The sequence below is a fragment of the Heteronotia binoei genome, chromosome 3 (genome assembly GCF_032191835.1).
Source record: "Heteronotia binoei isolate CCM8104 ecotype False Entrance Well chromosome 3, APGP_CSIRO_Hbin_v1, whole genome shotgun sequence".
In the NCBI taxonomy this organism is placed as follows: Eukaryota; Metazoa; Chordata; class Lepidosauria; order Squamata; family Gekkonidae; genus Heteronotia; species Heteronotia binoei.
The window spans coordinates 133,468,735-133,494,147 of NC_083225.1; the positions used below are offsets into that span (position 1 = coordinate 133,468,735).

The 25,413-nt window shown below is 44.1% G+C and overlaps 2 protein-coding genes across 2 annotated transcripts in view; one reads left to right on the forward strand and one right to left on the reverse strand.

The window, feature by feature from the left end:
- MAEL (maelstrom spermatogenic transposon silencer) overlaps positions 1–11,121 on the forward strand; it is a 42,136-nt gene extending 31,015 nt beyond the window's left edge. The window contains exon 12 of the mRNA XM_060234465.1: positions 10,444–11,121. Coding sequence (XP_060090448.1) covers positions 10,444–10,583 — 140 coding nt within the window. The 3' untranslated portion in view covers positions 10,584–11,121. The remainder of the gene's footprint in view (positions 1–10,443) is intronic.
- A 9,624-nt stretch (positions 11,122–20,745) lies between these two features.
- Positions 20,746–25,413, reverse strand: part of GPA33 (glycoprotein A33) — a 41,484-nt gene continuing 36,816 nt past the window's right edge. The window contains exons 5-7 of the mRNA XM_060234466.1: positions 23,984–24,097; positions 23,106–23,229; positions 20,746–21,192 (exon numbers count right to left, since the gene is read on the reverse strand). Coding sequence (XP_060090449.1) covers positions 21,033–21,192; positions 23,106–23,229; positions 23,984–24,097 — 398 coding nt within the window. The 3' untranslated portion in view covers positions 20,746–21,032. The remainder of the gene's footprint in view (positions 21,193–23,105; positions 23,230–23,983; positions 24,098–25,413) is intronic.

Here is a 25,413-nt window from a genome sequence, read left to right on the forward strand (position 1 = left end):
CTGTCTGCCAAAGTCTCGAGGCAGCAGGAGGAAGGTGGCGGACTTAGCTTGCCTGGGAAATTATAGAAGTTTGTATGCAATGCAAATGCTAGAAGTGTTTGAAGTAAAATTGGTGAGTTGGAATGTTTAGTGTTGAGAGAGAACATAGACATTGTGGGAATTTCAGAAACTTGGTGGAATGAGGAGAATCAGTGGGACACGGTGATTCCTGGATATAAGTTATATCGGAAGGATGGGGAAGGAAGGGTTGGAGGTGGGGTGGCTCTGTATGTCAGAGAGGGCATACAGTCCAGTAAGACTGAGTCAGAGAATTAGATTCTCTTCTAGAAATGCTTTGGGTTGAAATAGAGGGCCCAAAAGGAAATTTAACTATGGGAGTTTGTTATCGCACACCAATCAAAAGATAGAGGACGACTATAATATGATGGAAGGCTTAAAGATAGTGGCTAAATGTAAAAACTGTGTCATAATAGCTGATTTTAACTACCCGCAGATTGATTGGGTCAATATGTGTTCTGGTAGAGAGAAAGAGATTGAGTTTCTAGATGCTCTCAATGACTGTGCTATGGAGCAGATGGTCTCAGAACCTACCAGGGGTGGGGCGATCCTGGATTTGGTCCTAAGTAATGCCCAAGACTTGGTGAGAGATGTAAAAGTGATTGCACCACTTGGGAGCAGTGACCATAACATTATTGATTTCACCATATGTATAAATAGAGAGTTGCCCCAAAAGACCAGCACAACCACATTTAACTTTAAAAGGGGTAAATTCTCTGAGATGAGGAGGCATGTGAAGAGGAAACTGAAAGGAAAGGTAAATACAGTCAAAACCCTTGGGGAAGCTTGGAGGCTATTTAAAACTACAATCCTAGAAGCTCAGATAAAATATATACCACAAGTTAGGAAAGGCACAAACAGGTATAAGAAAAGGCCTGCACAATTAACAAACAAAGTAATGGAAGCTGTAAAAGGTAAGAAGGACTCCTTTAAGCGGTGGAAAGCTAGTCCCAGTGAAATTAATAAAAGGGAACACAGGATGTGGCAAATCAAATACAAGACTGTGATCAGGCAGGCAAAAAGGGACTGTGAGGAGCACACTGCAAAAAACATAAAGACCAACAATAAAAATTTCTTCAAATATATTCGAAGCAGGAAACCAGCCAGGGAGGCTGTGGGGCCCTTGGATGACCAAGGGGTCAAAGGATTACTGAAGGAGGATAGGGAGATGGCTGAGAAGCTGAATGCATTTTTGCCTCCGTCTTCACTGTGGAGGACAAGAAGTGTTTGCCCGCTCCAGAACCACTTATTTTGGAAGGGGTGTTGAAAGACCTGAGTCAGATTGAGGTGACAAGAGGGGAGGTCCTACAACTGATAGACGAATTAAAAACTAATAAGTCACCAGGTCCAGATGGCATACATCCAAGAGTTCTGAAAGGACTCAAAGTTGAACTTGTGGATCTTCTGACAAAAATATGTAATCTTTCATTGATATCTGCCTCCGTACCTGAGGACTGGAAGGTAGCAAATGTCACCTCCATCTTTAAAAAGAGTTCCAGAGGAGATCCGGGAAATTACAGGCAGGTCAATCTGACTTCAATACCAGGAAAGTTAGTGGAGACTATTATTAAAGAGAGAATTAGGCACATTGATGAACAAAAATTATTGAGGAAGACTCAGCATGGGTTCTGTAAGGGAAGATCTTGTCTCACTAACCTGTGACATTTCTTTGAGGGGGTGAACAAGCATATGGACAAAGGAGACCCAATCGATGTTGTTTACCTTGACTTCCAGAAAGCTTCTGATAAAGTTCCTCATCAAAGGCTCCTTAGTAAGCTTGAGAGTCATGGAGTAAAAGGACAGGTCCTCGTGTGGATCAAAAACTGGCTAATTAATAGGAAGCAGAGAGTGAGAATAAACGGGCAGTCTTCGCAGTGGAGGACGGTAAGCAGTGGAGTGCCGCAGGGCTCAGTACTGGGTCCCATGCTCTTTAACTTGTTCATAAATGATTTGGAGTTGGGAGTAAGCTGTGAAGTGGCCATATTTGCAGATGACACTAAATTGTTCAGGGTGGTGAGAACCAGAGAGGATTGTGAGGAACTCTAAAGGGATCTGTTGAGGCTGGGTGAGTGGGCGTCAACATGGCAGATGAGGTTCAGTGTGGCCAAGTGCAAAGTAATGCACATTGGGACCAAGAATCCCAGCTACAAGTACAAGTTGATGGGATGTGAACTGGCAGAGACTGACCAAGAGAGAGATCTCGGGGTCGTGGTAGATAACTCACTGAAAATGTCAAGACAGTGTGCGATTGCAATAAAAAAGGCCAATGCCATGCTGGGAATTATTGGGCAGGGAATTGAAAACAAATCAGCCAGTATCATTACACCACTGTATAAATCGATGGTGCGGTCTCATTTGGAATACTGTGTGCAATTCTGGTCACCGCACCTCAAAAAAGAAAAAGTGCAGAAAAGGGCAACTAGAATGATTAAAGGATTGGAACATGTTAGAGATTTAGCAGAGTATAGATCTTCTTCGTAGTCTCTGTGCTTTACACTCATGGGATAGAGCGCCTGCGCCGATCCCGAATCGGTATCTGAAAAGCCCGGGATTTTTCTGCACTCGGCGCCAATGGGCATGCGCAGGCGTCCCAGTATGCATGCTCACCGGCACCACCACGGGGATCCCACCAGTTCCTTTCTGACCGCTGCGTGGAGAGGTTTGCCTTTCGTGTCCCCGGTCGGTGAGATATCGGTTTTTTGCCTTTATCATTGTATATAGCCCGTTTGTTGTTTTTCTTAGCGTAGATAGTTAGTTTAGATAGTAAAAAAAAAAGTTTTGTGTGTATTTGTTGGACTGCCCTTCGGGGCCTTTCCCCCCGTTTGTTTTCCCCAATTTTTTTTTCCCCTCAGAGGACTCTGAGTGGGTTTTTTTGCGACTGACGTCTATGGAAAGACGTTGGGAGGTTTTCAAATCCTGCCGCTCTTGTGGGAAGAAGATTGCCCCCCCAGACAGCCATTCTCTGTGTCTTCTCTGCTTGGGTGAAGCACACCGCGTGGAGTCCTGCCCACACTGTCTCCGCTTCTTTAAGCAAACGAGGAAGAACCGGGCGGCACGGCTTTCGGCTGCCTTAACAGAGTCAGCACTCCGCCCTCAGAAATCGGCATCAGGCCCGTTGGCATCGACCATGGCAGACACTCCGGCCCCGACGGTCACATCAGCCGATGTGACCCTGATCGTGACCGAAATGCCGATCGAGCGAGACTCCTGCACAAAACGATCCCATGAAGGATCAGTGGACACGCCCACCAAGAAGCGTCGGGATGACTTGGGGACCCGAGCATTCGCTCTGAAGAAGGCCAAGTCCAAGGAGAAGCGGAAGAGGTCCCGCACTTTATCGCCTTCTCGCGACGTTTCAGCACCGATGACTTCTGCTCCACCGAGGAAGATCCTGGCATCCCCGTGCCACAGCCCATCGGCATCGAGAGGCAGTATTCAGAATCCCCGTCTCTCGATGTCTGAGCAGGAGATTGACTCAGCAATCTTCGTCACCCGGGTTGCGCCGTCATAGTGGGAGTGGTTCGATCTCTGAAGTAGAGGCATCGGCGCCGATGGACCAGTCTACGCCGATGGAACCTAGAGGCAGACGGGAGCTAGAGCCCTCCGTGGCACCACGCCGTTTCCCACCGCAACCACCGTGGGAGCAGCGGCAGTGGCCGCCCACCTATCCGTATCCTTACCCTCCATATCAGTGGTTTCCACCAAGGGAGTTTGCGGAGTGGGATCAACAGTCGGAGGCATCCTGCATGTCGAGGCTTTCACACCATTCCCGAAGACCATCCGTATCGATCCCTCCGGAGAGGCGTACTGCCCCAGCGGCTGAAACTCGTCGCCGACCATCGACATCGACCCGTTCGCCCATCCGGGAATCGACGCCGATCCTCTCCGAGCACTCCGTGCAGCGGGAGTCTTCCTCGTCGGACTCTGAGAGCGGTACCGACACCCAGGTGCTTTGGAGCCTTCGCCAGGGTCCCATACAGCCGAGGATCTTCCTATCTTGCCATCGGAGGATCTGAAGTCCTATGGCGACCTGGTGAAGAGGATGGCAACCTCCCTCTCCCTGCCTGTGATGCAACCACAACCCGTCGTGGATGATAATGTCTTTGACATTATGCAGAGACACATCCACAGCAATCGCTTTGCCGGTCACCAAAGTGATTCTGCAGGCAGTCATGGAGCCCTGGAAGAAACCATCTTCTACGCCGGTGTCATCTAGATGGCTGGACCACATGTACAGGGTCCAGGAGACGGGTGCTGAGTTCCTTTTCGCCCATCCAAAACCGAACTCAGTGGTTGTCTCTTCCTCCTCCAAGGCGCGTAAGGTCCACTCATCCCCACCTGACAAGGAGGGGGAAAAGCTGGACAATATGGGAAGAAAGGTCTACTCTGCAGAGGCCCTAGGAGTAAAGGTATCTAACTATGCAGCTTGCATGGCTAGATATCAATACTCCGTATGGGAACAACTCACCCCTCTTCTCTCTTCCCTGAGCGAGGACAAAAAGACTGCTGCTAGGAAGCTGCAGAAAGAAGGCTTTGCCGTGGCCAAGCAATAATTGGTTGCAGCAAAGCACATGGTGGATGGGTCGGCAAAGGCCATCACGTCCGCTGTGTGCATTTGTCGGCACTCATGGCTAAGGTCAACAGCCCTGCAGCAAGACACTAGGGCCTTTGTTGAGGACTTGCCCTTTGAGAGGGATGGCCTTTTCAGCACCACCATGGGCAGTGCACTGCAGGAGATAGATTAGAACCTGAAGACCTCCAGGAACCTGGATGTGCAGGCCACCTCCAGAGCTCCCAAGGCGAAGCAGTGGCACGAACCATGGGCCAAGAAGCCTTATCAAAAGTTCTCGCCCGAACAGCAATGGCGACCTCGTTCCACCCAGCCTGACAGCAGACCATCGTACTCAGGCAACAACAGGAACCATATGGTTCTCAGGCCACTGGCAAATCCAAGGGTGCTCGCCCTCAAAAGCAGGGCCTTTGACTTTCTCGTGGCACGCGTCATCGTCCCTACTGATTCAACATCTATCCGCCTCCACCCTTTCCTACCTGCCTGGGAGTTGATCTCTACAGACAGGTGGGCTCTGTTCATCATAGAAGAAAGCTACAAAATAGAGTTTGCTCAGATTCCGAACCAATCCGTGGTGATTACCACTCCCCCTTCCCCACCTCTGCTGGCAGAAGTGAACAACCTCCTACAGAAACAAGCCATAGAAAGGGTTCCGATGGAGGCCAGGACGGGAGGTTTTTACTCTCGCTACTTCCTGGTCCCCAAGAGGGACGGGGGCTTAAGACCAATTATGGATCTTCGGAATCTGAACAAATTTATTCTGTACCAGGAGTTCAGAATGTCCACACTGCAAACAATCCTGCCCCTCATCAATCAAGGGGACTGAATGGCGACCCTGGACCTCAAGGATACCTACTTCCACGTCAGCATCCATCCGGCGTTCAGGCGTTTCCTTCGGTTTGCAGTGGGTTCCCAACACTTCCAGTTCAAAGCCCTTCCGTTCGGCCTGTCCACTGCACCTCGGGTGTTTACGAAGATGATGAGCGTTGTGGCTGCCCATCTCCGTCTCCAGGAAGTTGTCGTTTTTCCATACATCGACGACTGGCTCCTTGTGGCGAAGTCGAGGGAAAGTTTGTCAGTGCACATTGCTATCACTCTACGTCTTTTTGACACCTTGGGGTTACAGGTTAATTTGGAGAAATCTCATCTTACTCTGTCAAGGACAGTGCAGTTCATAGGGGCTTTGCTGGATACGAACCAGCATCTCACATACCTGCCTCCGCAGAGAGCGAGGGACATTATTGGTCTGGTACGGCTTCTACAGAGGCGAAAGTGGGGCACAGCGCAGCAGCTTCAGCAGATGCTGGGGCTAATGGTGGCGACAACAAGCGTGCTACTTTTTGCGAAACTGAGGATGAGAGGCCTGCAGTTGTGGTTTCTTCGCCAGTTTCGCCCACTCAGAGACTCACCTCGAAAGAGGTTCGTCATCCCATCTGTGACACTCCAGACGCTACAGTGGTGGGAGTCAGAGAACAACATCTGTCAGGGAGCTCTCTTCCATCTCCCGACTTCTACTGTGACTATCACAACAGACGCTTCCTTGTGGGGTTGGGGGGCCCACATGGAAGGCCTGTGTGTGGGGGGCCAGTGGCCGCCAGAACTGACTCAATGCCACATAAACTACCTAGATCTGCTGGCGGTTCACTTTGCCCTACACTCTTTCCGCCCCCTGGTGGCCGGGAAGACTGTAGTGCTACTCACGGACAATACCACTGCCCTGTGCTACATCAACAGGCAGGGAGGGACAGTGTCTCCTCGACTCTGCGCATTGGCAATGGATCTCTGGTTGGAGTGTCTACAATATGACATCTTTGTGAAGGCGGCACACCTTCTGGGGGTCCTCAACATAGAAGCAGACTCCCTCAGCAGGGGTGGGGCTTCCCCACATGAGTGGGAACTGCAGTGGCGGTTTCTGAAGCCTGTATTCCAGCGTTGGGGTTACCCGCAGCTGGATGTCTTCGCCACGGCCAAGAACAAGAAATGTCCCATGTTCTGTTCCAGAGGGGAAGCGGATCCAGCCTCTCTGGGAGACTGGCTCCTGCTTCCTTGGGAGGGCCGGTTCCTCTACATGTTCCCGCCTCTGCCGTTGTTGATGAAGGTGGTCAACAAAATAGCAAGCGAGAGACCATGCTGCATCCTGGTTCTCGATCTGGTTCAACTGTCGGGGGGGGGGGTCTTCTACCAGTTCCTGGCAGAACCGGACCTTCTGTCAGCTCAGGGCAGGCATGTATTCCATCACAATGTGCCCCATCTGAAGCGGACAGCGTGGTTCATCGACCAGTAGGGTTCTCTGACAGGGTCCAGCAAGTCCTTATGAACAGCAGAAAACTGTCCACCCGCGCTTCCTATGACAGGAAGTTGATCCTTCAGTCTCAGCAGGGTGGGATTGTCGGCAATTTTTGATTTTTTGTTATCCCTAGTGGATGCGGGCCTGGTTTTCTCCTCTATCAGGGTATATTTGGCAGCAGTATCTGCCTTCCATGATCCAGTGGAGGGGTACTCTGTTTTCGCACACCCTCAGTCCAAGAAATTTTTGAAGGAGTTGTTGAGGCTGCATCCACCATCAAGATCACCCCCACAGTTGTGGGACTTGACTTTAGTGCTGGACAAACTAACTCGTCGCCCCTTTGAGCCGATGGCCACGTGCTCTTTGCAGCTCCTGTCATGGAAGACTGCATTTTTGGTTGCCATCACATCAGCACGTCGTGTTGGGGAGCTCACGGCGATGCGTTGTGATTATCCTTATCTTGTTTTTCGAGAGGCTGGGGTTTCCCTGGCTCCGGACATTAGTTTTCTTCCGAAGGTGGTCTCTCAGTTCCACCTCAATTTAGAAGTTTGGTTGCCCACTTTTTACCCTAGCCCTTCCTCGGACGAGGAACGTAGGTTGCATGCTTTGGATGTTAAGCGTGCTTTGCTGTTTTATTTGAACCGTTCAAAGATTTTTTTGTAAGGACAAGCAGCTTTTTGTTTCGTATGCTGCTCCCAAGCTAAGTTCCAGGATTTAGTCTCAGAGGCTCTCAAAATGGCTCACTGAGACGATTAAACTCTGTTATTTGTTGGCAAAGAAGCCGTTACCTGGACCTGTTCATGGACATTCCACAAGAGCGATGGCCACATCAGTGGCATTCCTGAGAGGCGTGTCCCTTACTGATGTCTGCAAGGCTGCCACCTGGTCTTCTCTGCATGCCTTCATGAAGCACTACGCGCTGGACGTGCATGCTCAGCAGAGGACTCGGTTGGGAACTGCGGTGTTGCAAGTTGTTTCTTCCAGTTGACCGTCTTCCCGCCTCCAGGTATGTCTTGCTTGCTAGTCTCCCATGAGTGTGAAGCACAGAGACCACAAAGAAGATAGACAGGTTGCTTACCTGTAACTGTAGATCTTCGAGTGGTCATCTGTGCATTCACACTACCCGCCCTCCTTCCCCACTGCTGACGGTCTCCCTCCAGTAGGGGCTTCCAGTGGTCAGGAAGGAACTGGTGGGATCCCCGCACTGGCGCCGGTGAGCATGCGTACTGGGACACCTGCGCATGCCCATTGGCACCGAGCGCGGAAAAATCCCGGGCTTTTCAGATACCGATTCAGGGATCGGCGCAGGCGCTCTATCCCATGAGTGTGAATGCACAGATGACCACTCAAAGATCTACAGTTACAGGTAAGCAACCTGTCTTTATCAGAAGCTGCTGCTGGGGAAGCGTATAGTACGAACAGAAGTGCACACACAGTTAGCAGACAGAGGCAAACTCTGGTTTCAGTGAATATATTTACCAGAACAGTGTCCAATACTTGAAATCTTAGCCATGCCAGGGTCAATCATACAGTTCAGTCAAAGATAGCAGTATACAGAGAATGGTCCAAATACAAATTCCAAGGTCGATTCACGGTTTCACCAAATAGACGGGACAGCATGCTATGCAGAATTCACAATCCTAACCAGACTGCAGAACAACTTGCTGTCCCCACTTTATACGCATGTCAATCATGCAACCTGGCCAGAGATTGCATCAGCCTCTGACTCAGCATGTTGCATAAGCATAGGAGATGTCATCTCCCACAGCAGTAATCAGTTGCACCTGGTGTGTGCCTAAGCAGTGCACTCACAGACATCTAAATGACTAGTACTAAAAATGTGTTCAGTTTCTCCCATATAGGAACTGATCCCTGACAGAACACTTTCCCTATGAAGAAAGGTTAAAACACTTGGGGCTCTTTAGCTTGGAGAAACATCAACTGAGGGGTGACATGGTAGAGGTTTGCAAGATTATGCACAGAATAGAGAAGGCAGAGAAAGAAGTACTTTTCTCCCTTTCTCACAATGCAAGAACTCTTGGGCACTCAATGAAATTGCTGAGCAGTTGAATTAGAACAGATAAAAGGAAGTATTTCTCTCAAAGGGTGATTAACACGTGGAATTCACTGCCTCGGGAGATGGTGGTGGCTACAGGCATAGCCAGTTTCAAGAGGGGATTGGATAAACATATGGAGCAAAGGTCCATCAGTAACTATTAGCCACAGCATATTGTTGGAGCTCTCTGTCTGGGGCAAGTGATGCTCTGTATTCTTGGTGCTTGGGAGGGGCAACAGGGTGAGGATTTCTAGTGTCCTGGCCCCATTGATGGACCTGATGGCACCTGGGTTTTTTGGCCACTGTGTAACAGAGTGTTGGACTGGATGGGCCATTGGCCTGATCCAACATGGCTTCTGTTATGTTCTTATACTTGGGTACAAGTCCCTAAAGAAGGTTACACAGTAACAGACTTGTTTTCTGGCACTAGGTTAACCAGCATGCTAGCTGCCGCTATCTGGTCTCATGGGAGAGCAAAGCAGGCTAAAAGCCCCAACCATCTTTTGTTCCTTGCCCATGTACTGGTGATCAGCTTTATGGCAATCACATTCAGAGCATCTTTCCAATCATCACCAGCTGTGCAGCGATAGGTAGGGTGTGGTGGGGCACATCTCCTGGGAGGTGCCCCCTGCCATCCAGAGTGGTGCCCATGGCCAGAATCCCACTGGGACCTACTACCTGCACCTCTACCTTCTCTCAGGCTGCACAGAAACAGCAGTGGGCTCATGATTGGTTAACCAGCATACTTCATTAACTGACAGTTCCAGTCCCCCAACCATGCTGGTTAACACAGCTTTACTGTAGTCAGTGCTCTTGAACTAGATCTGCACCTATTGGTGCTGTATTAATGGCTTTGAACAGTGTTATGTGTGAGGGTGTGGCCTCCTTGAATCTTCCTGACTTCATGAGTTATTATTCAGGCCTTCATGATGACAAAGGACTTTATGTTGTCCCCTACCATACGGAAGAGATACTGTTGAGGTTTTGCTTAAGAGAGAAGCAAAGGCTGGTTCTTTCCTTCCTTCCTAGACATAGAGCATCTACTACCATTCTGGAGGGCCTGTAAAATGGAGCTGTTCCATCAGGCTTTTGGCTGAGGTGGGCGGGCGTCCTCATACCATCTAATCGGCCTCCCTGCATTGACTGCATCCTGTGTCTCAATCTGTGAATGATGTTTGTACCACTGACATTGCCTTATTTCATTCTGATTTAATGGTTTTAACTTTTAATTTTAACTGTTTTATTGTGTATGTGTAATATAATTGCTTTACTGTGTTATAATCTGCTCTGAGTCCATCTTGGGAAAGGGTGAAAGGCAAAAATAAAAATAAATAAAAATAAAAATGTGTGCAGCTGAAGTTTAGTAGCGCTAGTACTCACTATTTACATCTGGCTCTTGGCTGTAGCTGAACCTTATGGGCTTTTGAGGGTGTGCTTTATTCATATGCTGATGGAAGCATACTATTTGTTTAGGTGAGTATCCTTCAGGAGTGAAGATAGTGAATGAGATGAGCACTGGCCGTGGAAGAGGAATTGTACGCTTTCTGGAGAGCATCTCCAAGCAGGCCAGCAATTGGAAATCTTCAAATGTTCAGAATAGCTGTCCAGAATAGCTCTGCATATCATAAGGCACTGCATTACTTTTTTCTCCTGTTTGTCATGTTTAAGTGTTTTCTTAGCAAAGGAAAAACTAGTTCCACTTCTGTTGTTTATTGACCATTTAACACTTTTTGTTTAAGAATCAAAGTGTTATTCTAGGGTGAGGAATACTTGATATGTGTATCTTAAATGGAAATCAGAATAACAGAAACCAGTGTAAGACAGTTTTCTGAAAGTATGTAGATTCTTTCAGCTTCTACTGTGCCTTATTCTACAGTGTCCAAGCAGAAGTCAGCTTGTTCTTCCAAGAAAACTTTTTCTGTTGCTGTGGTATTAGAAACCTTAATTGCAATTATGTTTTTATTAGCTATTTATGTTTTGAAATGCCTTATACTTTAAGGAGCAAGGTGTTTTTTTATGTATAAATCATTGTTTTGAACAGTAATGCAAATGTTTCTTGGTGTGTTGTATACGTTTCTATAATGCTGCAATACTTTTTCATCTGTTGCAGTATAAGCTTAAATGCATTAAATTGTATGAGAGAGAAACATACATCCAGAGTATTGTGTATTCTAACAGGGAACCACAAAAAGTGTCTGATATCAGTTGCAAAGGATATAGAAATCAGTTTTGTTCCTTTTTAATAGTGAGACAAGACTATTGCCGTTAACATACTTTATGTTCTGATGGGAAGTGAAGGCACTCTTTCATGGGTGTTTGTTCTGCTTGACCAAATTCTCGTGTCTTGTCACATCCACTGTGGCTGGGAAACTCATACCTAGAATTATGAGAAACTGTCACGGTACAGTGTGGTAAAACAAAGCTGACTTGGATGTTCCTCTAAATAACCATGTTATTTAGCTGCATGGCATTACTTTCAGTATGTATAGTGAAATGAAAGGCAAGCAGGGTTTTCCTGAACTTCTGCCCTGCGCCACGTTTTACATTCCAACTAAATAGATCAAAACATTTGAAAAACCTCCGTAAGTGGTCCTTGTTCCAGTTTTTTATTAGACTTTTGGAAACTGGTCAATATTGGGATTCTTACTATTTGAGAACATACTGGCTTAGATTGAGTAGAGCAGTGTTTTCCATTTGCAGGGTCGTGACCCAGTACCGGGCCACGGAAGCCTCATTACCGGGTCATAAGAAAAGCCAAAGCTAGCCCTGCCCCCAGCAAAGCATGGCCTCTGCTCTGCTTCCTTTCCTTCCCCCATCTCTCTGTTATGCAGAGAAAAGCTAACCCTGAAGACTGACACAGGCTGCAAAGCCTGCGCTCCGTTTGGCTTCCTTCCTTCCCCCGTCTCTCTGTTGTGCAGAGAAAAGCTAGCCTTGAAGACTGACACAGGCTGCAAAGTCTGAGCTCTGTTTGGCTTCCTTCCCCCGTCTCTGTGTTGTGCATGAGGAGCTGGGCTGCCTCTCTTTCCTTCTCCCCCCTCCCAATGTTTGAGAGAAAAGCTGGCGTCCACTGGCACTTTAGACCCATGAAGTGTTCTTCAAGGTATGAACTTTCCTGTGCCTTCCAGTATGTTCTTTTGGGGAGATTTCCCCAGGAGGCCTGGGCGGCAAAGAAGGGTGTGCGTGGGTTTGGGTTTTTTTGGCGGGGAATGGGCATTCCAGTAGCTATTTTTTTTACCAAACGAGCCCTGGGCAGAATTGTTGCTGGTTGAGGAAGGTTTTTTTTCTCTCCCCCCCCCCTTCTTTCTTTTCCCTGCAAGTGATGCTCTGTCTGTATTCTTGGTTCTGGGAGGAGGGGAAGCAACAGTGGGAGGGCTTCTAGTTCCCTGGCCTCACTGGTGGACACTCTGGAAGTGACATCACAGGAAAAGGTGGAGTTTTGGTTCAGTGTGCCCCAGAAGTGACATCATTTAGCCCTTGACAGCACAGGAAATGACATAGTTCCTGTTCCTCAGCTCCATCCCCAAGTCTCCTGTCTCCACCCCCAAATTTTAGTGGATCGTGAAAAAGTGTAAAAATAACCAGACCACAGGAAAGAAAATTCTGGGAAACCCTGGAATAGAGGATGTCTGCATGACTGAACATAGGTGATTTTCACCAGTTCTCTACTGCTGCAGCCCTCTGACTCCTTTCATACTGCTGGGAGGGGCCGTGTTGGGGCTATACTGGAAGGTGAGCAGGCAGGAAAAGAATTACACTCCACCCACAGAAATCTCTTTTATACTGTGGAAGGTATTGGTGGATCCTCGCCTGTATCTAGATTGAGCTCATTTATGCCTCTCTCTCATGTTAGAGCATGGGTGATTGAGACATGAAAATCTCAAGGTCCAAAACTGACTGAAAAATTAAAAAAAAAAAAAGATTCTGCATAGCTTTCAAAATGGAAAACTTTTTTAAAATAAAGTTTTCATACACAGAAGTCTTCACTGCAAGCAGGGTCTGATCTTGGATAGTGTATCCGTTTCAAGCTTTTGTGAATAGAGACAGCTATGGTACCTTAGGAATCCCTGTGTAACATTCTAAATAAGTATCAGAAAAGGAATGGTCTGCTCTCCAAGTTTCTCTGAGTTGTATTTGAAACTTGACCTCAAATTGAAAATTTGTCCAATTTATATTGGTAGATTGGTAAGACTGAAAACTAGCCAAATACAGAACACATTATTTTTTGTCTCATGCAAATATGGAGAGAAGAGACCATGTTTTTATGATGAAGAGTGTGAGATGAGATTTCTCCACAAGAAGTTGATCCAGCTACTTTCCATCACAATGGAATGTATTCAAGAATGGGCACTTTGAAGCACAACAAATATATGTGCCAGCTGGATCAGTGCTTCAGAGTGAGGGTAGTGTGGCATCATTTGTCTTCAGCAATGTCATCTTAGGCAGGACTGTGCAGCACCTGTGAAAAGGTGATGTCAAGAGTCTGTTCAGAAGTTACAGTGAATGTGTGTATAATCCATACATGGAGTATTTCGAAGGCTGCGTTTATGGAAAAATCAGAGAGGATGATTTTGCTAGCTCTCCACAGTGCAGCTACCCATATTTGCTTGCTTTCCCCCTCTGCAAACCTTGATGTTGCTTCTTTGAGGCTCTCAGTTGCCTGCAAGCGAAGAATGAGTTGGGACAAATCCACCTCCATAGATACTGCATAAAGTCCAGCCTCTTGTAGCAAAATTAGATTGGTGAGATGTCTCAGTGATACACAGTCCCTTCTACATCAGTGTGATCACACAGTGTAGAAAAAAAATGTCAAAGTTCTAAGATGGCTGTGAAGCAAAACAGCTGGAGAAAGGGGGACTTTTGAAGATCTTTCCACGTCCCTCAAGGGCATTTTTTGCCCTTTAAATGTTTGATGTAAAAAAACCTGGTAGCTACTTTTTATTTCCAGTGGCTCAAACAGTGCTTAATTTCTAGAGAAATGTGATATGGGAGTTCTGGGAAGCCCACCCTCTGATCTGAAAGCTGTTCCCGTTAATGCTCAAAATGTGTTAACTTCTGTTTAGGGATGGGCACAAACTTTGCCATGAACTTGGCTAGTTCATGGATTGTGAGGCCTTAGTTCATGAGATTGTGTTGTCATAAGCTGTCCTGGGTTTTTTTACAGAGGTTTGTGAGCCAGACATACTGGAGCAGATGGGTCAGTTTTCAAGGCAACAGGGGGTGGGATGACTTCTGCAGCCCTGGAAACACCTATAGTGGCCCTCCAAAGCTTGACAGGCAACTCTATGAGAGCAGAATGGATATATATCCCCAGCTCATATACAGCTCTTTGTACTTGGCGGCAGGCAGAGAGGGAGTTAACTATTAGCAGAGAGGGAAAGAGTTCTATGAACAGTGTTGGTGCTTCAGGTCTCTGAGGCACTTGTCTCTCTGCTACAGCTAGGCAGAACGGCTGAGGCAGTGAGTTTCTTGGCTGAGTACCCAAACATTCCCCCTCAGTGGGAGTTTTCAATCCTTGTCACTGGCTAGGGCAGTGATTGGTGGGCTCAGGGATCCAACCCACTACCTGTCCCTCTGTTACAGCTAGGCAGAGGGGCTCAGCCAGTGGGTTGTTCTGTTGGGGAACCACCCTCCCACCTAATTATCAACCCCCCTCTGTATCATGAGAGTGAGAGCAGAGGACCTTCCAAAAGCCTGTGACCAGGCCAGAGGGAAAAGGTTGGCCGCTGCCAGAATCCATGTCCACAACTGGGTGACTACCTCCCAGGCCCAAGAGGGAGTGTAGCAAGCCACCTCTCAAAATCCGGTCACCAGGAGGAGATGGGCAGGTGACCACCTCCCAGGTCTGAGGAGAAGAATTGCCCATCTGCAGAAGCAATGTCTACAATGAGAAGGCAGGCAGTACTTGGAGGGCAGCCAATCCTACCAAACTTGGAGGGCAGGTAGATGGGCAGTCCAGGGAAATGTGATGTGAGTTTGATGCCTCTAGCTTGCAAAAGTCCATTCTACACACTACTGAAGTTGTGGTGTGGCTGTGATTTCCACTGGGCACTTTTCTAGGGATATCTGCTTTGGAGGGCTGTAACACACACACACACACACACCAATCTAGTCCTCACAACATTTGGAAGGTGGGTAGAGGAGAGTCAGCTGGAGACTCACTCTGAGTTTTATTTCTGTAGCCAACTTGAGGGCGGGGTGTGTGTTCTACCATGCCACAAACCTCATGAACTGGTTCATTAAATGGGAAGGTTTGTGAGACCCCACGAACCAGGACAAACGTCCATTTTTCCTGCACCCATCTCTACTTCTGTTAGTTACTGGTGGCAGGAATGCACTGGATTTCTCATGGGTACTTTCAATTCATTTCCCTTTGTCTTTCCCTTAACTATTCTTGAATTGAGCCTGACTACATTCAAACCTTTTGGTACAAGCTTGCAAACAAAAAATGTGAAGCAGGTATGTGGTGTGAAAAATTTACCTTTGTGCAGTTATCTGTAGAGGAATGTGCAAATTAGCTGGTTGGTGCACAGCTGGAAGCAGTCATAGGACAGCATCTTCATGAATGGCATAATTTTATTTCTAGGAGAAGTGTATATGTGACAAGTATAGAACTAGCTTGTCATCTGAAGAAAGATTCTTTGTGCTGAATGTGACAGCTGGAGATTTATTGAGACGGCTGTAGAAGAAACTTAGGGAGATATTGCTCATTATTTAGACTTGTTGCCATGTGCTTGCATGGTTTCATCTCCAACATCCAAGAAGTCCCAACATTCTGGAACATCTGAGTAGATATTTTTATTAAGAAAGTTACTTTATAAACTTATTGTTAAAAGAACTCAGAATGTTATTATTAACCTAACTTTGCATTATCTTCAGCCTGTGACTTTTCCTTCACTCTGACTTCATCCCTCGTGAGCTATTGTAATTGCCACTTCCAAGCCATGCTGTACCTACCAGGGGTACAAGTGAAGACAGGATGTGTGAAAGATTTCCAGATCTCCTTGTCCTGGGACAGGATATGGTACTAATTCTGCTGGCTTCTTCATACTGTGTGCTTTTTATAGCAATTTGACTGTTTAAGGAAAAGCAGATAAACAAATGTATCATGAAATGAAGTTTGAGTCCAATGGCACCTTTAAGACAAACAGAGTTTAATTCTGGGTATAAGCTTTTATGTGTACACATACTTCAGATACATTGAAACAAACTTTGCCAGCCATTGCATATAGATAGAAGGTGTGAGGGAGTTAGTTGGCATGAAGGGCTAGAGTCAAGATGTATAAGTAACTGAGCAATCAATATAGCCCAGATTGAATTAAAGTAGTTGGTGAGACCTATGAATAGTAGCAAATTAGCATACAGATAATAAAAGATAGATTCAGGTAGATAGCCGTATTGGTCTTAAGCAACAGCACCTTTAAGTGGCACCTTTAAGACCAATAATGTGGCACCTTTAAGACCAACAAAGTTTAATTATGGGTATAAGCTTTAGTGTGCATGCACTTCAGATACATTAAAACAGACTTTGCCAACCATTGCATGTAGGTGGAGGGCTTAGTTGCCAGGAAGTGCTAACTGGTCAAAATGCATAAGTAGCTGAGCAATGTATAGCTAAGATTGGATTAAAACCATTGGTAAAATCTGTGAATAGCAGCTAATTAGCATACAGATAATAGGAGAGTTAACAGATGGGAGAGCTGAATGACGCAGCATGTGTAGTGAGATAAGAACCCAATGTCTGCCTGTAGTTTGTTTCCCTTTCCCATAGAGCTTTGCAGCCTGGATTCTCTTATAGTCTCTCAAGTTAAGTGTGCTGCCCTATTGATGCACTCTGTCTCAGTACATAACTTACATACCAGGAGCCCTTGGTACCAGGTCTCAAGTCTAAACATATGTAATGCTTATCTTAAGAGGATCCTCTGCCATTATCCTTGTCTGAAGTAGTCAGGGGCCTCTCACCCTCACAGGTAATAAACTAAATGTGGGGCAGGTGCTTGGCAGGTATCCTGAATATGTTCCTTTATTTATTCTAAATGAACACTATCTTATGTATTGGAAATGATGCTTTGTATGATAGTCTTTCCTATAGGGTTTTTAAGGTTCAATAAATAGATGTAGTTTGCAGCATCTGTTCTGTTTCAGTCTCTCTAATAGAAAATTCGGTCTCTGGCCACTGTCCATCCCAGAAAAGAATCTGGGGGAATTTGAGGGGTCCCAGCCTAGGGCCTGGACACTAGAATTCCACAACATGAATTAAATGTTAAAAATGGACACTGTACTCTTTCACTAAATGGAGATGTTTATATAATGGGCACAAAATGCAAAGGTCTTTAGAAGATGATACTGAGATAATAACAGACAAAGTGAACCTGATTGAATCATGTGAGGCAGAAGTAAAGTTTACAAAATCATGAGCTCATGAAAGCTGTCTGTGTCTTTGGTACAGGAGACTAGGCCATAAGAATTATCAGGCAGTTCAGGTCAAGAAAAGAAAAGGTTTGACCAGTGGCATTGATCTTACTGACTGCAATGTTAATGCTAACTGTTCTTGCTATATCCAGTCAAAGGCAACTAACAAGGCTTTTCCAAAGCAGAGGAAAAACAAAGACCCCTGGAGCTGATTCACAGTGACATCTGTGGACCACTGCCAACTCCAACAATAGGCAACTATAAGTATTTTCTGAGTTTTATTGATGATTATACCAGATATTCAGTTGTGTTTCTGCTTAGTGAAAAATCACAGATGCTGGAGAAGCTGAGAGAATACACTGTTCTTGACAGCAACAAATTTGGAAGGAAACCACAGATCCTGCACACAGACGACAGTGGTGAATAAAGGGCAAATGCCACACAGCAGTTCCTGAGAGAACAAAGTATAGACTATTAGGCTACATTTCCTTATACACCTTATATATCTCAACAAAATGTTGTGACAGAGAAAAAAGCCTGCTGCATATGGTAAGATGCATGCTTGAGGATGCAGCCCTTCCAAATGAGTTCTGGGGAGAGTGCATCATGACAGCCACATACATACAAAACAGGCTACCCACAAAAGCCATAGACACAACGCCATATGAACCTCCGGCATGTATTTGGAAGCAAGGCTTATGCACACATCCCAAAAGAAGAACTTGATTCAAGTCCACTAGCACCTTTGAGACCAACAAGATTTGGGATGTTATAAGCTTTCAAGAGTCAAACCCTTCCTTCAACAGATGTTCATCCCTTCATCAGATGTTTCAGGAGTCTGATGAGGGGAGCTTTGACTCTCAAAAGCTTATGCACAGGAAATCTTGCTGGTCTCTAAAGTGTTCCTGGACTTGAATCTAACTAACATGAAGGTCTTCAGTAGAATTTATAGAATGAGGGTACTTTAAATTACCTTTACCATTTTGGGTGTTCCAAGGAGCTAATGGTCAATATGAAGCTAAACTGTAGGAGAAGAAAAACATTGTTGTGCTTTGTTGGATGAGCATTATATTGCCTTTAATGCACAGGGTATTAACAGAAAGGACACCATCCATGCAAGTCTGAATGAATATGTTCTTTCCTTTCAGTTTCACAGCATCCTATCATGGTTGTTTGCCTTTTGTTTGCAGCAGATTCTCCTCCTTTCTGTGTGGCATTCCCCCCCCCCCTTCAATAGCTCCTGGAGCTGTTTGTTCTTTTGTCAGTTTTGTTACCTTTTTTGAAGTTGCTATTTATAAGAGGCTGTTCATGTGTGTGAATTTCCAAAGCTGCTTTATGGGGACTGCAGCAATTTAAATAGAAAAGGTGACAGTTTTGTTTTGTTTTTTAAAGATCCAAGCAGAGTTTTTGTTTTGTTTTGTTTCAATAGATTGGTCTTGTTGGGTGTTTCTGCCTGATCTGAGAAATGGAAAGAATTTTATCCCATGGAAACGTGGGTACTTTTGGCACCAGAAGCTAAAAAGAGGATGAAACTGAAAGCTTTTTTTACTGCATACTTTTTAAATGCACTGAGTGATAGCATCTCCTTAAAAGTGTATGCTATGGAAGAAAATGAATACTGCAATGCTCAACTGTGAAGTCTGTAAATGGAAAGAAAACTACCAACATTTTAGAACTGGGACAGAAGTAGTGAAGAAGGACTTCTGGGGGGAGATAGATAGGGAGGCATTGTCTGGGCGCAGAGTTGAAGAAGAAGATGACGTAGTAGATGATGAAGATGATAAAGATGAATTTATATCCCGCCCTATGCTCAGAGCAGTCACAATCTCCTTTATCTTCCTCCCCCCCCTAACAACAGACACCCTGTGAGGTAGGTGGGGCTGAGAGAGCTCTTACAGCAGTTTCCCTTTCAAGGACAACTCCAAGAGATATGGCTGGCCCAAGGCCATTCCAGCAGCTGCAAGTGGAGGAGTGGGGAATCAAACCCAATTCTCCTAGATATGAGTCCGCACACTTAACCGCTACACCTAACTGGCTTTGCCAGATGCTGAAATCTCCATGTACAACCCTGAACATGCCTATGCCAGTGAAAAATTAAAGTTAGATGTTTATCAAGAGAAGCAACCAATCCCTGTAATTTTAACTATGCTTTCTACCTTCACAGTCTGCACTGTTACTGAGGTACTGGCATCACTCAGGAATGTGCACTGTTTCATCAGTTAGCTTTGGGAATATGAAGTTTATTGACACGTCAGTGGTAAAGTCATATCTTTCTGAAATTCCTCTGTTTTTTGAGAGTGGCAATGTTGATATTTTTCTCGAAGGACTATTAAAGGAAAATTCTGTGAATTTCAGGATTTAAAAAAATTACTATATTCCATGTTCAGTAAATTCTGCCTTTCTTAGCATGATTCCTGTTACTCATGCATATGAAACTAGTTACTGGAGGGAGGTGGAAAGGGCCAGTCTTCATCAATCCATGGTGGCTCCAGTTTGAGCTCAGTTATAATGAATAATGCTCCAAACATCTTAGAAGAATCTCTTTTTATTTAAAAAGCAATATTGCAACTTCAAAAATAAACATTGACAATTTCAAAGAGAATCATTAATAGCCTATTCATTCAGAGGCTCTCCAGCCAGCAGCAATTAAGGCTCTTTCCAGCTGAATTCTTAAAAACAAAAAAACAAATTCAATTTTAAGCAACAAAATTGTGCTGTTACTAGCACTGTCTCCGTACTATAGCCAGCCATTAAAAAAAAGAAATGAAAGATTCTTGATATAGTGAAATGAAAAGAAGTATTCTTTCCTGCTTTTTAGCTTTTTCTTTTTTAAACAAGTGCTCAAATGCTGAGGTAGCATATTGGGACAGTGACAAGTCATTTCTAAACTGGTTTAAAATGATGGAAGTAAAGTTAGTACTGTACTGTCCAATAAGTGCTTAAGGCTTGCATAATCGAATTCTACACAGCAATAGCATTAAGTGCTGTGCTGGGGGAGAAAACAATAATTAATAGTAGCACAACATTGTGCTAGAAAAATGAGGTGTTCCTACCACAAGCATTTCCACAAGTGAAGACATTTGAATCCTGCCCAACAAATTAGCAACAATTATACTAGTGGGTGAGTTCTAAACTGATCATCTGAACGGTCCTACTACCTCTTATTTTTTCAAACATACCATTGGTGAAACTTTATTCCATTTCCCCCCAATGAAAGTTGTAATCACTTAACTTGCATGAATTGCTTTGGGGTGTATCCAGCCATTCTGTTCAGCCAGATCTGAAGCCCTCCTCTAACTTAAAGTTGTTATTCCTCCAACAGGAGAGTTGCTTGTTGAAGGAGGCACGTTAGAAGAATAAAAAGCTTCAATCTTTGCTGAACACAGTGGCTGAATATATCCCATCATTTATCTTTTCTCAACAATTCACAAATAGGAATTATGAAAATTTGCATGGAGTGTGTTTACCAGTGTAGCATTTACAGTAGAATTTCCCTCTCCTTTCCCACTAAGGCAACAGGATAAGAGACGGAAGCCTTGAAGCTGCCATGGCTTTTAAAGCAGCTCTTCTTTCTTATTCATCTAGTGCATTCCAGGACCGCCTGAAGATCCTTTCCTTGGCTGTTCTCCTCTCCCATCAGGAAATGCTAGTATCTAAGCCTCCACTTCTGGCTGGGGAGTAGGTGGCATTAGTGGCTTGCTTTTCCACCTGTCTTCCTCCTGCTGCTCATCTTCGTCCTGTACCTCTTCATCAGCCGGCCCCCGGATTCGTACAGGTTCCTTTGATGGTGGTTGGTATCGATTATCTGTCTCTCTAAATATTTGGTATAGAAGTTAATTTCAGTTATTCATGGGTTTTTATTAAATACTTGTGGGCAGTGACTCATAACAACAGAACTGAAACTATCAGTCATTATTTCGGAGTCCTTGCAGTCTGAATGAAATCCTGTACTGAAAGGTAAAAGTTTGTGTATGGGAGGAGTGGGGGCAGTGATGGATGGGTACGTCAGTGATGTTTTCCATTCTAGAGACATATTTCTTCACTGGTCCCGCATACAAACAATTGTCTGAGGGTATCTTTAATATACAGTATAGCCAGTAAACGTACATTTCTTGTTCACATCCATTCTTGAACTACTGTTCACTAAAGACAAGAGACACTTTTATGTATGCTTGGATGAATTATTAGCCAATATGGCCTTCGTGATATAGGTTTTCCGTACACCTATAATATTTGTTGCATTTTTTTAAAAAATACTATAGCTTGGATCCAATTGAATGCTTCTGCAGTGGCCCCTCAGAATGCTGTTTCTGTTCCCCAAGAGCAGCATTTCAGGTGGCAGCAAGAGGGGGAGATGAGAAAGTTGTGCTCTGTGGGTGGCAGTCATTCTGCCTACAGAAATTTTCATCTGCAGCCAAGTGCAGAATTGGTTTTGCTCTTTGTCTAAGCATTCTGTATATTTAGATTTTTATCATTTTGATATCTGTCATTTAACAGGTATACCTTTGACATAAAATACTGAGTAAACTTATCACAGCCATGATTTGCAAAGGGGCAAAGCAAATAATTATTTGGTATGGTTTATTTGAAAATCTTCAACCAAAAATTTTACTTTTTTAAATGTGAGAATTATATTTGCATTTGTGATGAAAAATATCACACAAACAGATCAATGAAGTTCAGGGCTCCCAAAATTACTTTCACATTTCATGGATCTGTCTAAAAATAATAGTTGCATGCTACTACTTCCACATGTGAAGACTGAGTAATCATTGCATATGTGCAAAACTAGATACTAAATTCTTTTCAGGTTTGCACTGATGCTGCAACATATGAACTGGCTTTTAGTCAACTGACTAGGGAAATAGTTCATATGTCAATATGGTACACACACAGAAAGAGATGACTCTGAACCATTGGGTAAAGGAAATACTGTCCCATAAGTTTTTAAACATTCTCCAGAACTTTATATTATGCAAATACAAGAACTAGAATGACTGAACGCATGGTACAGGCCTTAGTTAGTCAGACCAGTGGTTTGTCTAGCTAAGTGCTGTCTACTCTGGCAGCATCTTTCCAGAGTCTCAGATCTTCCCCATACCCTAGTATCAACCTAATCTTCATAATTAGTTGTCAAGAGTTTTAACCTAGGAGTTCTTGCATGCAAAGCCTGTCTATAGCAAGTACTCTTGCTCTTTTATCCTTAACTCTTTTTTGTAATCTGTTTCTGAACAGACTATAGCCTTACCTCTAGTAACTTCTGAACTGAATATGTTATTCTTGAAAGAATGTTATTTGGACTTACTAGTATATAGTATGAACTGCTCCGCAGATCTGCTGTAGAGTTACCTTATCTTAAATCTGTATGCTTACACATATGTTGTAAATACTTTCTACATTATGGTGGGTGGAACAATGAACAGCAGGATTGGTACGTATAACGTGAGCACATCTGGCCTCACCACCTAAGTGTTGGGATAATAAGGTAAATATTGGACACTTTTCAAATGAGGAGAAAGATTTCTTGCTTGCTGTGTGAATAGTCTGTTAAAGCCCCAATTACTTGAGTGATTTTTATATAGCCTAGCCAAGAGGAGGACTGCAACCAATCTTTATTGCAGCAGCAGGAAGTGAAATGTGTGCCTTGAACATATTATTCATCTCAAATAAGCACTCTTTCTGTGCTGTTTCTTTCCCACCCACATCTCCAAGTGAAAGACACTCACGTAAACTCATAGTCCTTATCCTTCTGCTTTCTACAGCAGCAGCAATAAGCTATAATGCCAATGACAATTATTGCAGCAACGATACCGGCAATGATTCCAACATAGAGGCCAATGTTCATGGATGCTGCAGAGAGAAAAAAAGATTAGCACTCACTCACTTTACGGTTGGTAAATACAAACCAGTTCCCCCTTTGGAAAGACACTAGAAGAGCAAGCTGCCTCTTCTGTTCTGTATTTTGAGGATGCCTGGGGAGAGCAGCATGATAGAAATGGCTTTAAATCAAGGTCAGTCAGAATAGGGAAACACCTAGATGGTTTTTTCAGAGAGCCTTGCACTTTAGGTAAGCTCCAAAATAGTGTTATTGATTGAGAGTCACCTGTCAGTCTCAGGCTGTGGGCCAAAACAGATGTAACAGGGGTTACTGCTCTCCATCAGTCTGTAAAATGTAAATTGCACTCATGTGCAGCTACAATTCAGAATAGTGCCATGTTGGGGGGGTGGGGGGAGAGAGGGTATTTAACCCTTCAGCACCCACTCAGTTTTGTATATTGAAATTAGAATGTGTGCTTTTAACCACCCTCCGCCCTTTAATACTGGAGAGCTGACTTGTAAAACTGAGCAAAAAGTAAATGGTTAAATTCCCTCCTTCCTTCCCATGCAGCCCTGCTCTGAATTATGTTTCTATGCAAGCAATAGACTTTTCACAGGCTGATGAATACCCATGATCACTGTACATCCTTTTTGGTCATATTCAACTAGAACTAAGTAAAATGACAAAATAGTTTTCAGAATGATAAATATGGATATGAGGGGGCTTTAGATTTTGTTGTGTCTTTTCCTTCACTCTGCAAAAGTATTTCACTTCTCATTCACTTACGAGGAGAAATGGAAACAGTCATGTTACAGGACTTCATTCCAACAGAGTTGGTGGAAGTGCAGATATAGAAGCCAGAGGTGTCTGCAGAAATGTTCTTCAGAGTCAACAGTCCCCCTGTAGCAAAAGAGAAACCGTAAATCATCAACAGATAGCTGGTGCAAGTGCAGAGCTTATGTTTGTCACTATTGTAAATCCAATGACAGTCACAAGAGCACAAACCACATGATGATTATTCCATGCCATATATGGGAATTACATTTGACAAACTGAAAATTTGTACAGGGACTCAATCTGTAATCCAGTTGCTGCATTTGTTGGTATCTGTCAATCAAAATGCAATCCATAATTATGAGAGCAAAAATAGCCCTAATCACAGTGTGATTTAAGAGAACAGTTCCTGTGATGCTATTTGGTTTATAAACTGATTTCTTGTCTCATTTTTATACACACACTCACTCTCATCATAGCAGCTATTGAGGTGGCTTTCAGTCATTTATTATAACAATAACGCAACAATTGATAACCTCAGTTATGCAAAGCAACTGCATAGTATATTACCAATCAAAAATAACACAGCAATAATTAAATGTTTAAGACAATTAAAATTAACATTAAAACCTACTGCGATGGGTTATAAAATTACCTGATCACAAACAAGTCAAAATAAAACATGTTGAAGAAAAAAAATCAACAGAATAGTCAACAAAAGCCTGAGTAAAAAGATGTGTTTTTGTTAGGTGCAGCCATAGGTTCAGAGTTGTAGAGCTACAAAAGAAAAAGGCTAAGAGCCACCAGCATGCTCTTAGAAAGCAGAGAAGTAAAAAATCTTAACTGACAGACAGGCTTTTACGGAAGCATGCAGTGCTTTGAATAACTAGGTCTACGAACATGTAAGGCTTTAAATGTAACATTTAATTTTTAAAAACTGCTAACAGTTTTCCCTCCTTAATGGTGGCAAGATGCTTTGAAAACTTCAATTCCATGAGCAATTAAATGAGCAGCAATACAATTTTAGATGTTTATGAGGTTACAATGAAAGACATAAGAGCTTACTACTTTACCATGCATAAATCCTTATCAGACTTAGGCCTGGTCTACTATACATGTACGAAAATGAGACAGTATATTCTGAGGTAGTGGAATGGATGTCAGGCTTTGGATGAGCCTGCCTAGGTGGGGAGGGCGGGATACAAATAAAATTTAATAATAATAATAATAATAATGATGGATTCCTTCCTTGAACATACATTCACATTTTTTAAAAAAAAATCATCCCTACAAATAGAAAACTAGCAGAAGGAGTTGTGGCCTGCCCTTATAACTGCTGTGCCAAATTTCTGTTTGTATGGTGTTTTTAACATAGATGAGCACTCAAAACTGTGATTCCCCAACCTGCAACGTGATATGGCACATTCTGTTTTATCATCTTA